General features: G+C 37.3%; 1 protein-coding gene across 4 annotated transcripts in view; it reads right to left on the reverse strand.

Annotated features, from left to right (window-relative positions):
• Positions 1-13,036, reverse strand: part of SCEL (sciellin) — a 52,551-nt gene extending 39,515 nt beyond the window's left edge. For 3 of the 4 annotated variants that reach the window (XM_087757451.1, XM_087757452.1, XM_087757449.1), the window contains exons 1-5: positions 12,903-13,036; positions 6,123-6,196; positions 2,116-2,230; positions 1,401-1,463; positions 1,015-1,086 (exon numbers count right to left, since the gene is read on the reverse strand). In XM_087757451.1, coding sequence (XP_087613577.1) covers positions 1,015-1,086; positions 1,401-1,463; positions 2,116-2,230; positions 6,123-6,165 — 293 coding nt within the window. In that variant the 5' untranslated portion in view covers positions 6,166-6,196; positions 12,903-13,036. The remainder of the gene's footprint in view (positions 1-1,014; positions 1,087-1,400; positions 1,464-2,115; positions 2,231-6,122; positions 6,197-12,902) is intronic. The other variant, XM_087757450.1, reaches the window with a different exon arrangement.
• Between the last annotated feature and the right edge of the window lie 1,405 nt (positions 13,037-14,441).

A 14,441-nucleotide genomic window follows, 5' to 3' on the forward strand; every position in this document is an offset into this window, starting at 1 on the left:
CCTATGTAGTAATAGAGAAGGTCCTTTCATGTATAAGTAACTGGTTAAAAAGTAGGAAACTAAGGTTTGGAATAAATGACAATTTTTCAGAGTGGAAGGAGGGATCTGTACAAGACCTGTGTTTTTCCATATGTTCACAAATTATCTGGAAAAGAAGGAAAGTGAAATGATGTTGCTTGCCAGTGACACTAACTCATGGTAGTCAAAACAAACGCCGACTGGCAAGGCTTTCAGAAGTCATCTGCTAACATGTCAGATCTCTAAAATGGCAGATGACATTCACTTTTCTTAGATACAAAGTACTGCCTGCCAAGAAAAACAATTGATCTCTGAACCAGCTATTATCACGCAGGAAAGAGGTCTTGGAGTTAAATAGATAATGTTATGAAAATGAAAGCTCAATTCTCAGCAGCACTCAAAAGAGCAAATTCAATATTGTGAAGTATGAGGGAAAGAATAGCAAATGAACTACGTTGTTATACGCCTCTGTATATAGAAGGTGTGCTCCCATCTTAAATACCTGCATGGAGATTGGGACCCCCAGATCAAAAAGACTAATGTGGAAATAGAAAAGCTACAAAGAAGAGCAACAGGTAAATTGAAGTTACATAATGCCTTCCTCGTGATGAGTGAACAAATACAGCAGGATTCACCAGCCTGTAGAAGAACTGATGCAGGGATGACATCACACAGCTCTGTAGCCTATTCTGTTCCAGACTTCTATGGAGAAAGTAAATTTTACGTAACAATTTTTTGTTGTTTCTTACAGCAGACATAAGGATCATCAAACAAAATTACACAGTGCTAAGATCCAACCAAACAAGTGCACTTTTTCCACAGTGTGTATTTAAGTGCTGGTACTCATAGCCTCAGCATGTTGTGGATCTTCTACTTAGATGCTTAATAAATAAAAAAAAAAATTAAAAAACCACTGGTTCATTCATGCTTTTATTTTTAAGACCTCTCACAGGTATGAGAATCACAAAATACAATACATACGGGAAAAAGCCCTACCTGTCCAAGGTAGTATCAGATCTGTATCGTCCAAGTACAGCTTTCTGATCTTCCTTTTCATTTGTGCTACTGCTATAAAAAAGGTTAGAAATGCCACTTTGGTCACTGTTTTTATTAAACAACTCATCACCAATAAAACAATATATAATTCTTGAATTAAGGTATCATACAGGATCTCAGACAATCCAGGTGTCAACAGATCCAACCCCGCATCCATTGCAATCATCAACTTAACAATTATTGGCATCAAAGTCAGATTTACACTGGAAACATCTATAGACTAAAACCGAACAAAGAAAGCTCTTGCTATAAACAGGATATAGTAAAAGGATACTCAGTTTTCTTTGGCAATATCATTAGAAAGGTGTTCAGATACTCTACTGTACCTGTGTAGGCCATCTTGGGATTTGTATTGATTAAGCACAGCTCTTCCATAGTTTTCATCAGCACTTCAAGCAAAAGAAAGACAGTGGTTAGTTAAAATTTGAATATTAAAAATAGAAAATTGTTTCTTGGCAAAAGATTTCTGTCCTCGATCAGATTTCACAGCTGTCCACTACCATCATAACCACATCAGCTACATATCTCTGCATTAGATGACTCCAGACATTTTGGAGTAGGAATTATCTCTTCCTACGTGCTATTCATGGACCAAATAATGAGGGCCTGGTCTAAAAGTGGAGTTTCTACTGTAATACAAGTCCTAGTTTGCATTACAGTACATTTCAACTGATTCTGACTTAAGTTCCTTAAAAGAACTTGTCCAGATTTATAATATTCATGCTTGCAAAAAGAAAGAGTCAGATCACATTCTTGCAACATAAATATATGAAATGTGGGATTTTTCTTGTAGAACAGAAGCCTGACATCTCATTAAATGCTCAGCGCTCAAAAGTCCCAGTGATAAACATAGTCAGTGGAAGTTCAGCAGTCTAATACTTCCAAAAGGCAATCAATATCTCATCAAGATAAGCAAATAATAGTTATTTGATGAAATTTATGTAATTCTGGTTGATACCATTCATGAAAAAGTAGACACTCCACAATGTACATAGCATACTGAACTAAATACAGAAGAAATGTATTTCATAACTTTCTTACCTTTCCTCTTCAGGCCGCTTCTTTATCCAGCTGTTGTCTTGCAAAAGGGTCCGTCGTTTATTAATATCATGAGTAGCCTGTTGTCTGCTTTTAATTGCAACAGAGGGGCTCTTATCTGCAAATGCAGAGAAATGTGTCTTGAAAATGAATGTATGGGATAATTTTTGAAACTTAAAGCGCTATTAGAAAGGCTGAAATATGTAAAAGTTTAGCACAGACTGAATCTTTAGCTATCACTTCTATTCAGTGCAGACCATTCCCTTGAAAAGTTCGTGGCTTAATCCCTTCAACCTTGAAGGGACTGCAGAAGCCCAGTATACCAAACTTAATTCAGTTTCATCCTTAATATGAAACAGCTTGGTATATTTTTACTGTAAACAAATATCACAGATCTGATAAAGGAATTATAATATATACATACAACAGTAATTCCAGGAAAGTCAGACTAATGAATCCTATTTCCTGGGGTGTTGTCTGTGGTTTTTGTATTTTTAGATGTGTGACAGGATGCAAATTTTGAACGAAAGCTAATCTTGAGATGATCACATCGTCCTCCACCTACATCCAGACCAACATATGTGGATTTTCATGTTTCTCAAAAGGGTCAGACTCTGTCTGCAGCTTTTTCCTCAGTGGCTGAATGAACAGGGTCTCTCTTCTAACAAGCTACCTAGTTTTACTGAACTTCTAATAAAAGCAATACCTTTAAGGTCTGCATCTTTGCATCAGATTTAACTAAAATTGGTGTATAGTTTCAAAGATTATTGGGAGGGACAGACAGACATGCACACTCACACACTGTATGTACATGGAAACCTTATTTACTTATGAAAACAACCTAAAATACCTTTGCCCAACAACGTTGATATTTAGTATATTGAGGAACTAACAATACGATGTTCACTTGATTTGTGACAATATATATTCCTCACCATATTAGAAAGTTGATGTTTATCTCCTTTGGCTTCCCTTTATGAGGGGTTTGACCCAGAAGCAAGCAAAAATATTGAATGACTGTTGTCCTGTATTCTCAGTTCTTTTTCTTCCCACCTAAGTTTCATATCATCAGCCTGTTTGAGATGAAGGGGAATATTTTTGTGCCATTTTAACATTCCCCTTTAAAATGGAAGACTAGAAGTTGAGCCCAAATAGAAACTCCATTTTTTAATTGTGATACTTGCCCCAAACTTTCCCAGACAAGAGAAGGTGAAAACTTAAATATGCAAAACCTTTGTCAATAGCACCCAATTAATCAACAAACTGACTGATGAAGAATACTGAGTTTCTCAGGTTTTCCTTTAGAGACCTTCGTGGTGTTCTCCATGAATTCCTCACTCTCTGAGCATCCACACAAAAGGAGTTTGACACCAACAGATTTCAGGAGGCATCATCATCTGGTGTTCAGTAAGGACATTTGACCTTAAAGATTGTGTATAGAAAGACCACACTTCACAGAAAACACATGCTGTTGGTATTATGTCATTTGTCAGAGCTGTGTTTTGGCATTCTGTTGTGATTTATAAGAAAATGTAGCTCTTGCTTTTAATCCAAGAACTTCAACAGTAGTGATAACATGAAAAATGACAAATAGCTACAGTGGATGGAAGACCAAATCATAATAAAGCACCAAAACATTTATTTTAAGTGACAATGGCCAAGACTGACATTTTAAATACATTTTTCTCATGAAAGAAAATACTGCAGTACAAAGATAAAATTCAGTCTAAAAATGTATATCTGACTGTAACCCAAACTGTGTCTGCTCTTATCTGTTGCAATTCACTGTAGATATGTCCATACCACCAAATAAAAGAAGGCCAGTGAAGGAATTAAAGGATTGGACTCATCATTCATGTTTGCCTAGCTGCAAATGCTCTCTGGCTCTGTATTGGACTTGCTCTCTCCAAGACTGAGCTGCTAGAGAAGTGACAAACATTTAAGAAACATGACTATGATAGCATGGATGGCTGTTGCTGTCTCTTGGCCCTGATGCCAAAGTTTGGCTTTCATTTTTTGAGCAGCCCTTTGTGACCATTAAGAAATGAACAAGCACATCAAAGATGAGATTTGTAAGAATGTGCTGACAATCACGGTGCATTAAGAACAAAAAGTCATCTGTCCTCACTGTATGATTTCTGCATCAGCCTGTTCACTGCCAATTGAGCTAGTTTTTCTCTTAAAAATATTTATTTAAGTCTGACTTTAAAGGCTTCAAAAAATGAAGACATCCCAGCGTTGCCTGCATAGCTCCAGTGGTTCATTAAAGTATCTGTTAAAATAAACACTTCTTGCAATCCGAAAAGAGGAAGGAACTCCATCGGTTTGAACAACAGCATTGTCTCATAGTCACTGTCAAGAATGGAGACAGTTGTAATTAGCAAACAAGACTATATTAAGTGCATTTGCTGTAAATATTTACTGTTTTGAATATACTCATAATACTAGCAATGGCTGGGATGTAATAGGGATTTGGATGAATATATCTAATAGAAAAAAAACTTTGCAACATTCAACAGTCAAGGATTTGAATGAAGATCCAATAGCAAAACCTGTACCTTCCCATTCTCATAAATATTTAGATATTTTTAATTTGGTACAATTGTTTGCATTGACAAAAGAAAAAAAAAAAGTTAATTTTCGAAAGTAGGAAAAGTGTGAGTTCAAGTATATGCATTCCAGAGATAAAACTTTTCTACAGCAAGGATAGCTGATGGCAACTAAGGGGGTGGAAATGATTCCAGCATTCCTTTCATACTAATAGTTTTAGCCAAAGATGCTTTCAACTGTCTGCAATGCATTTCAATCTGTGTTCTACTGTCAGCCATAACCTCCTCTGAATCTTGAAGAAAAACTCTTCAATTAACATAAGCATTTCTATATATTCAAGAAGTACTCAGTATATATCCAACTATTAAAATTAACCTTGCATATGCAATATCGGCTTCTTTCCAATAACATTTTAGGAAAGCTGTTATCACCTACCTGAAAATGACTTGGATTTCACAGAAATCATGGCTTTCTTAATTGCTTAGTGCAAAAAAGGGGTTTGGGAAATCTCCTATAAAGGCAGTAGCCAAGCAATATATATTGTGTTTTCTTTTCAAGAAACATCACAAGCAATTCACTAATGCATGAGGCCTTGTGTTTGCTGAAGAGTACTCATTTCTGGTCTAATGAATTGTCTCCCGAGTTTCAATTAAAAAATTAAATATAGATCTGATACAACCGTTCAGGTCACATGATCACAGGCAGATGGAGCTTATGCCCTTCTTATTTTGGCAATAAAAAGTTTATGTCCTTAACATGGTAGAGCCAAGCTGCTCCCCACCATGGCTGCACCAATTTTAGTGTACTTAGGCCTGGCACATCCCACCCAAACCAGGTCCTTATGCACCTCGAAACCTTTCAGCCTTTAGAAGTATTTTGCAGGTTCGAGGGAAATGGAAAATTTCATCCTGTTTCCAATTTGCCTCTGGTCATTTCTCTGCATAGAAAGCAAACTCCAGCCCTCCTCAAGTTTTTTCCCTCCAAAGGAACAAACAATCCCACCTGACAATGATTAAATAGCTTTTCTCTCCCCTCCCCGCATTCTAATTTTCCTCAATTTCTCCTCATTTCCCCTGAGCAAGTCAAAGAGACAGCGATGGATGCCCTGTCTGCCCGCTGCCCTCCCAGCCGCCATGCTCCTGAGGGCTTTCACCAGCAACCACAGGCCTCAGTGGAGGGAAGCGCCATCTTGCACCTCGCTGCCTGGTTCCACTGCTCCACCACACTGCACTGCCCGGCTCTGAATCTCTGCCGGCGAAAGCTTAGGCACAAAACCGCTAGCTTTGTGGTTGAAGAGAGTCCTACTGTGAATCTAATAACCAGCCCATCACAGCCGAAAAGTGGCGGCGTGCCCTGTGAGGGAGCTGTGCGACAGGCACGGCAATGCTTGGCAAGGAGGGAGGCCGTGCCTCAACCTCTAAGTGCCCTGAGAGCAGAAAATGAAGGAGACTCAGTATTACCGCTTTGATTAGGAGACTGTTTTCGTATGCTGAAAGCTGACATTTTGTTCAGTGGGATGTCCTTCGGTGGGAATCTAAAAGAAAATATGAAAAAAAGAAAGAAGAGAGAGTTGTCGGTGAGATTAGGAATCAGCCCCAAAGACAGTTTTAGCTCGTTTGCCACTTTGATCACCTCCTCGCGCAAGTTTAGTCTGACAGGGAGGGTTGACTTAGCCCTAGCTGCAGCCCTCTTTGAACTGAAGCTCAGGCAAGGTGGTGGCTTTTCCCTCCCTAGTGATGACTATGTGCATTCCTGCCCTGTGTCTCTGCCTGTCGCACCGCCTCTCCCTCCTTTTCCTTGTCCGGAGCTCCTTCCCTGAGAACACATCGGGTGGTGAGAGCCTTCGGAGGAGAAGATAATGAAGAATGGGGTGAGGCGATTAGCTTAACGGGAAGATGATATCAGCCCGTGGCTCAGAGCAGCACCTCGAGCGCCCGTGGGCTCACCCAGCCCCGCTGACGGGTCTTGCAGCTTCAGTGGCCTGCAGCTAACGCGGGGGGCCAGGACAGAGGCGGTTCTTCTGCCCTGCAGCAGCTTTCCAAGTCACTGACTTCTTCCCTTATCTCAAATCAGGTTAATAAATGAGCCTCCAAGACTGCTGATTTAAAAAAAATAATAATTATTCGGGAGTTGAGCCCCTCAAAAGGTTTCATGTTATACTTTGAAACGGGATTTTGAATATCGGCTTTCCTAGAGAAAGCATCAAGCAGAACATGATGACACTTTAATGACAAAAAAATTCCCCCTTAAGAAAAAAAAAGCAATCCTAACATTGACTTAAGACTGTGGACAAAACTGACCCTCTTAAGCAAATGGATTCCTTTTTGAAAAGCAGGATTTTCTGAGAAAACAATGTTAAGCTGGAAAGCTCCCAACCAGCTCCACTGGTCAAGCTGCTAAAATTTACAGAAGTACCAGGAAACAGTTTTTTTTGACGGAAGCGGTTCTTAAAAATCAGAAACGTTCCCAGTTATCTGGGTGACACAGTTGTCTTGTTTTTTTGCAGACATAGACCATGTTGCTCACTCACCTAAGACAGAGTGGATTGAGAGACCAGAGCCCATGGCTGTTTCTTTACTGATGGAAGGTGAAGGTGTTGAATTTTGGCAAAAGCTTAGCAAAAATACTAAAAGTAATGCTGACAACGAAGCATATAAAACTAGTGCATGCCACAATGAATTGCGCTTAGAGCAGATTTTTGCTTTCTATGTTTTTACTGCCAGACAATTGCTAAAACAGCTTATGATTACCAAGAAAAGAAAGCAGGAAACCAAAATCTGGATGTAAACAAATACAGATCTTTTTAGAAAGTAAAGATATAAATGCAAAAATAATATTGGAGTCCAAAAGTCTGCATATATCTTACTCAGCTGTGAAATTCCAGATGTTTATAAGAGTTTAAAATTTTGGCATGTTGATTGGAAGTTTCTGACCCACACTCCTTTCTTTTAACCTTAGTTGTTGGTATCAAGCATGCATTGGCATGGTGTGTGTAGAAAACATGTGACTGCTGGATCTGGTTCCCAAACAATAAAAATATGCTTAGAGCTATGGTGAGCCTTATTTATTTTGCAATAGGTTATAAAATATCTTTCGAAATTACTGATATAAGGTTTTAAGCAGATATGCACTGAATTTCCTAGGAACTGTTCAGGTAGGGTTATAAAGTTTTATATAATAACCAGTCTTGATATAAATTGTCCTGAACTGTCACAAGACGATAGAGAGGACTCTGATTTATTTATGTTTTCAGCTTAGCAACAGCTGGACATCTGATACTGGTCTTTATTTCAGTCAGTCCTGGGATAATAGGAAGCTTGACATTTCAGTATATTTCACAAGCAATGAGTGCTGGCACATCTTCATCTGGAGAAAAAGCAGTAGTTTTGTATAGAAGGAACTAGGATTTATTTTCTAATAAAGACTTTTAAAGCCATTTCCTAAGAGAAGTGAATCATAAAACTTTGAAAACGGAGCCTTCTTTTGTGGAAATCAAACCAAATGTGGTCATTCTAAGGCTTCGAATATCTTGTTAAAAATACACATTTTGCAATTTAAATATTTCTCATTAAAAATAACAGGAAAATGCTAATGTAGACTTCATGCTATACTATAGCCTTCCTTTCTGTAGATTCATGATGGGAACTGAAATTTCTCACACAATTGGCAAGAAAGTATCATACCCTTTTGTTAAAAATATAAACAAGAAAGCCTCAGACATTTGTTCTGAAATATAAATTATCTACAAAGTAAAAAAATCCACATATTTTGAGGCTTGTCTTTAAAAACTACAGAATAACTGCAAATGCATTAATGCCACTGAGACCCTGAAAAACAACTGGAAAGCAGGTTTGCAACTCCCGCTTGTATCCATGTGTGACAAAAGAAATTCCAGCAAAGAACTAAAATCATTCCAGAGCAAGCGTTTTTCTTTCATTCTCTATCATTTATTTGAAATGGTGTTTTGTCTCTTGTCCTATATTGATTTGTTAGTGTTTTTAGGGCAAAACAATATTTCTGTTGCACATGTGTACAGCATCCAGTGTAAACTACTACCTAGTCTCCAAGCCTGGAAGCAGTATGCATAAATGAATATAAGAAAAAGGCACACTCCCTTTTACAGTCAGCACTGAAATTTTAAACCCAGGCCTTTTAGTCTTACAGAATACTGCCATATTGTCCTCAAGGTTTACTTCTTGCTTCAGAACTTTCAAGTTGTATATCAAAGATTAATCCATTAAAATGTAAAATGCAAATTAAAAAAAAAAGATCCTACTTTAATCCCTAGCATAGACAATCAAGAATCATAGCAGTAAGATTTAAATTTCAAGATCTTAGAAATGAAAAGAATCTTGCGTAAAGAGGCAGAATACAACTCATCAAAGCATTTTTTTTTCTTGGTCTTCACTATTGTGGACTAAGCGTCTGTATGTATGTATCTGTGTATGTGGAAAGGGGAATGGACAGGAGATTGTTTAAAAACTTCAGCTCATAAAGATCTGGAACCATCACCCTGTTCACACAGGTCAGTGAACTGGTTATCTTCAGCCCACAGTTCAGGGGAGAGACAAAAACAGTTTTTAACTTTGTAAATGAAATTGTGAGAAAGAGAAGTTATAGGCTTCTATAGTATAGTAGTAAATTATGCTCAGGCATTCTTAATAAGATCTCAACCACTGAAGCAAAACAACTCAGCTGGAATGTAAAACAAAAACAAAGAGGAATGCAGCGCCAGTGTAATTTGAATTTAAAAACAGCGTCAGGAAACTTTAAATGAAAATTAAAACTGCCCCAGCCAGTCCAATGAGCAGTTCCCAAAAAGTTTTAAGACATGCCAATCCTGGATTCAGACCCTCCCCCATTTTTTGCGAAATCCAAATACAATCCAAAAGAAATCCAGAAAAAAACTTCAGACTTGACTTCAGGGAAAGTCAAATGCCCCTCCAAGCTGGTAGCAAGTTATTCAGAAAGCAGCACAGGTCTCCAATTCTATTTTTAGCACAAATAGCCATATTGACACTTCTACATCTCCTTTCCACGTCCTATGGTGACTGATCAGCAGAAGACCTCAGGCCTGCCTTAAATTCTCCAAGCTAGACCTTCTAGTTTTCAGCTGGTCTGAACACACCCATTCTTCGAACACAGAGTCCTCTTGCCTTCCTTCTTCTGTTCTTGGCTGTAGCTTTCTACATAATTAGGTTTCACTTGTATGTATTGCTCTATTTAAAAAAAATACATAAGAATAATACAAACGTTTCCTGTAAGAATCATGTTTTCCACATCAGACTGAACTAGTTACAACCAAAAAAAGTCTTTGTTCTTTAGCTTCTAGCTATGACAGTGATTAAGACCTTATTTATAAATATTCAGATTGTATGAATTTTGCTTTTAATAAACAATATTTCTTTCCACAGCTTAGAAGTACTGCATATCATCACACTGTATAATAAGTAATTCAATATAGTAGATGTTGAGGGAGTGTGGAGGGAGGTACACCTTCTTCTCTTAAAAGTCAAAACATTTGTTTTCATACTGAAGTTTTTCATGTAAAGCATTGCCAAATGTGAATGCCTAAAACATCAAACTTCCTACTATTATTAATGAACTGGGCGATACAAAAAGTTGTAAATGAACAGCTAGCTTAAAACAAAAAAGTTTCAGAATTCTCCTGTCTTCCGACTTCTTGTGCTGCATTGCTAAAATGACCTGGATTGTAGAGAAGCCACTGATTCTGGCATGTCCACACAAAATACCATCTGGAACAAACAGGTGGCTCTACGTGGCTCTACACAGCCACAGCTTGCTGACTACTGTTTGCTACGCGTCCTTAAAGTTACAACTTTTCAAAAATGTCTAATATCTGCCATTTGAAAAAGAAAATAAACAGACAGTTTGTTCTTTCCTTATCCCAAATATGAAATGGTCCACCAAAATTTCATCTTCTTGAAGGACTCTTCTGCTCTGAAGGAAGCTGAACATTCAGTGTCTTGTGAGTAATCAGAGCTCAAAATATTAGAATTATTCCAACAGAAATCTAATAAAAGGTTAGGAAATTAATTTTCCACATCCTTTGTGTTTTAACCCATTTGCTTGCTTTCACTGCAGTCCAGGAGAAATTTTGGATAGTGTAACTATTGGTGAGTGACTAAAATTAAGACTTACTTCAGCTTTATTTTTTGGGTTTTTTCTCTTTTTTTTCCATTGGAACTGTTAATGTTCATTCTATACTACATGGCTTATCTTTCATTTATATGAGATGAATGTGGAGAATATGACATTTTAAACAAAAGCACATTTGGTCCTACTTAATCACAGTTTCAAAGCACACTACAGTATTTCCTTGCCTTCAGTTAACAACTTTCATGTCAGGTCAGCAAACTTTGTTCTTTTCTCTGTCATTTCTCTTGAATATAGTAAGACCTAGATGTGTGAGCAAGCAACTGATTAAAGTCATTCTGACTGGATACAGTATAAAGATCTCCAAGCCTTAGAAATAAGGCACTGGGGAGACACATCATTCCAGTTGTTCTCCTAGATAGACATCCATAAGTGTGTGAGGTGAAATCTTGCTGGTTTGGAAGTCAACACCAATTCTGCTGTTCTCTGTGTCCATAATTTCTCCCCTCAAATATCACAAGTGCTGTGACTGTGCTGTCAGACTTGGCTACCTACACTTCAACTCAAATAAGAATTTGTATTTCTAAACATTGCTTCACTTCTTCATTGCAGATGTAGGCTGTTTTTCAAATCACCATCACAGCTAGAGCCACCCAAAGCTGTACCATCCTTCACATTTCCAAACGTATGGTCTCCTAAATAGCCTCAAAGGCCCACTCTGTCAGATGCAGATCTGTATGTGTAACTGGTGCTGCACTTTCTTCCCTACAAAATTGTCACCGGTATCCACTGCCGTAGCTCCAGATTGTAGGTCAGGAAATGAAATAGAAAGAATAATGGTGTTGCTAACTTAGCACAGTACCAAGTGTGTAGTCAGAGCTTAACAAACAAACACTTGAGTATCATTTATATTCTTCAAAATTATAAGTAACGTGATTCTCTTCATTTGGCAATTAGTTAGTCTTTTTGTCTTTTTGCTGAAAACTACATGTAAAATGACTACATTTATTTTACAGATATTAAAGAACAATAAAAACATGTACCTAGAGTGAATTTTTTTTTTCAAGAGTTACATATCAGAGCAATAGCCATATAATACATTTGTAAACTTCTGGAAATAATGCATTGTGTGTAAATGAGTATTTTACTCTACAGTTTAGGCCACAGAATTGATAACAACACTCACAGAGAATAGGAATAGCATGTGTATGTGCATAAAAGAGAAAAGAGGCAAGGTTAGAACAGGCAAGGTAGGACTAGAGAACATGTGAATGTACAACAGAAATCATTCATCTATTTGTAGCAGAAAGAGGTCTCAGAACTGGTTTTTCAGGACGTGGGCGGAGGAGATTCTGTTTTGAAAGAAATTAAGCTTTGGAACTGTCACTAATGTAAAATCAGCTGCTAAGTCAGAACCCAAATTTGTTTGTGTTTTCAAATCAGAAATATATGATCAGTTTTAAATGGCGCTTTTTTTAATAGAGTGCAGAAGGGGGTTGATAACTTTATTTTTTTTTTATTCAACTCTTTCCTTTCACTTTGCTAGATTTTTAATGAAGAATGCTTCCTGTTTATACATGGCTTCAGTTCATGGTACAGATAAGTCACTGTATCAAAGCAGAACGGGTATTTTTGCTATACATTTTGCAAAGGTGGAAATGAAAGCAAACTGTTGCTAATTTTTTTTTTTTCCCAAATAATATACTTGAAGCAAATTGAATTAATTGACATTTTAATGCTTTTTAATTTTAGAGAAAAATTCCAAATAAAGAAATAATAAAATGAACCAGAGCAAAAATGACATTAAAACAGTCATTCATGAACAGTGAGTTTGTCATCAGAGAAATAGCATTAGTATAAAATACAATTAGCAATATAAAGTAAATAATGAAGTAATTAAGATAGTACGGCTAAGGGCAGATTTCAGAGAGGTCCAGGGAATCTTAACACCTAAACTGAGACACTGTAAGAGCTGGGTTTTCATAGTCAAGTTCTCCACAATTCTTGAAAATCAGATCCTTTAAAGTGGGATCCTTAGTTGGACACTAAGAAATCACAGAACATCTGCAAATGTAGGACTTTTGATACATGGTATATAAAAACAGAGAAGTAAATGCCCTTACCTAGGTACGGTAGAAGTTAGTGTCCTAGAGTGGCTCAGTGTGGTAAGTCAACCTGGAGGTACCTGGAAGTGAGGTACAATCAAAGCAGACAGAGAGCTGAACTGTCGTTCCCCATCCAGCTGTCTGAAAAGTCAAGAGATTTCTCCTTCAGAGGCTGAGTCACTTAAGGAGGAGGTAGGAGGTGTGGAAAAGGGCGGCACCTTGTAGGCATACCAGATCAATTAAAAGTACGGTGAGTTGTTATACCTCTGTGCTTGCTGTACTTTTCAAGTGCAGTAGGGCTGGGTTTCACCAAGTGAAATGCTTTCACAGACCTTGAAACAGAAAACCAAGCAATTACTATTTGGAAAAAATATACTATGCTCATTTGGATTTTCCATAGAAATATATGTTGCAGAGTTATAGGGCCGCCTCTCAGCTAGAGGGTTTCAGGTATTTACATAGGTGAACATGAAGAAACACCGTGTTTCATCAAAGGAAAATTCTACAGAAGTGTTATGTGGGGAACACACACTGGAATCTGATATGCGTTAAGTATTTGCACTGTTTGAGTATGTGGGCAGAGGCAAAAGATCTGTGGGGGAAAACCCTCCCACATGAGATCTTGTTTCAAGTCCTTCTTATCTGTGCACATTTGCATTCTCCTTCAGTACAGCCAGTAATAAACAGAAAGGAGAGAAGAGACTGCCTTCACTTCTCTTTTTTTTTTTTTTTTTTTTCCTTTACAATGGCTGCAATACCTTTCTCTGTAGACGAAGAACTGCCTTACTATTAATAAATACAGTAGCAAGGAACATTAACTTCCTTATAGGAATGCTGCATACAACCCTATGGTTATGTTTAAGATACAGAGTCTGTTTTTAAAATATCTTATACAAGCCCACACTTATTTTACATTTGGGGAGATTCTGAGTAACCTTTAGTCCTATTGTCTTTTGTGAAAATTAAGAATTTCTTTCAACACAAAAAAGCAAACTCTGACACAAATTAAGTTGGTAAATGCCTCCTTAGGAATATTTCTAGTCCTTATTTTTGCTGATGGTTACCTTTTCGTAGGCTTGGTACTTAGTAGCACGAAGTTATTGTCTAAACATTGGTTATATCTGATGAAATACAGCTGATGAAGCAGAGCAGCAAACAAGAAAATACCAAGTGTAAACTACTAACTACCACAAGTTTCAGAATTAATGAATACAAACGAGCAAACCTTTCTGAACATTGTACATCTCATCTTCTGGGTTTCTGAAAGTGAAAAATACTTACAGCATTGCTGGCATGTTTAGGTGCACCATACTATATGTTTATCTTTTTATGATCAAGAATAAAATTTTGTGAATGCATCACTTAACAGACATATTACTATTTTACAATTTTAACACACGTCTCCCAAATGAAACAGATGTCTTTCCTCATAAGCAATGCACAATGGGAACTAGCTTAAAAGAAATCTACATATGCTTTGAGTTGAAATGGACATATAGCTTTGATTTATAATAACAACACCTGAGACTAGGAATATCTTTTTGTTTTGAGTCATTT

This window comes from Nipponia nippon, unplaced genomic scaffold, assembly GCF_047370975.1.
Source record: "Nipponia nippon isolate SJK-2023a ecotype South Korea unplaced genomic scaffold, ASM4737097v1 scaffold_2, whole genome shotgun sequence".
Classification (NCBI taxonomy): domain Eukaryota; kingdom Metazoa; phylum Chordata; class Aves; order Pelecaniformes; family Threskiornithidae; genus Nipponia; species Nipponia nippon.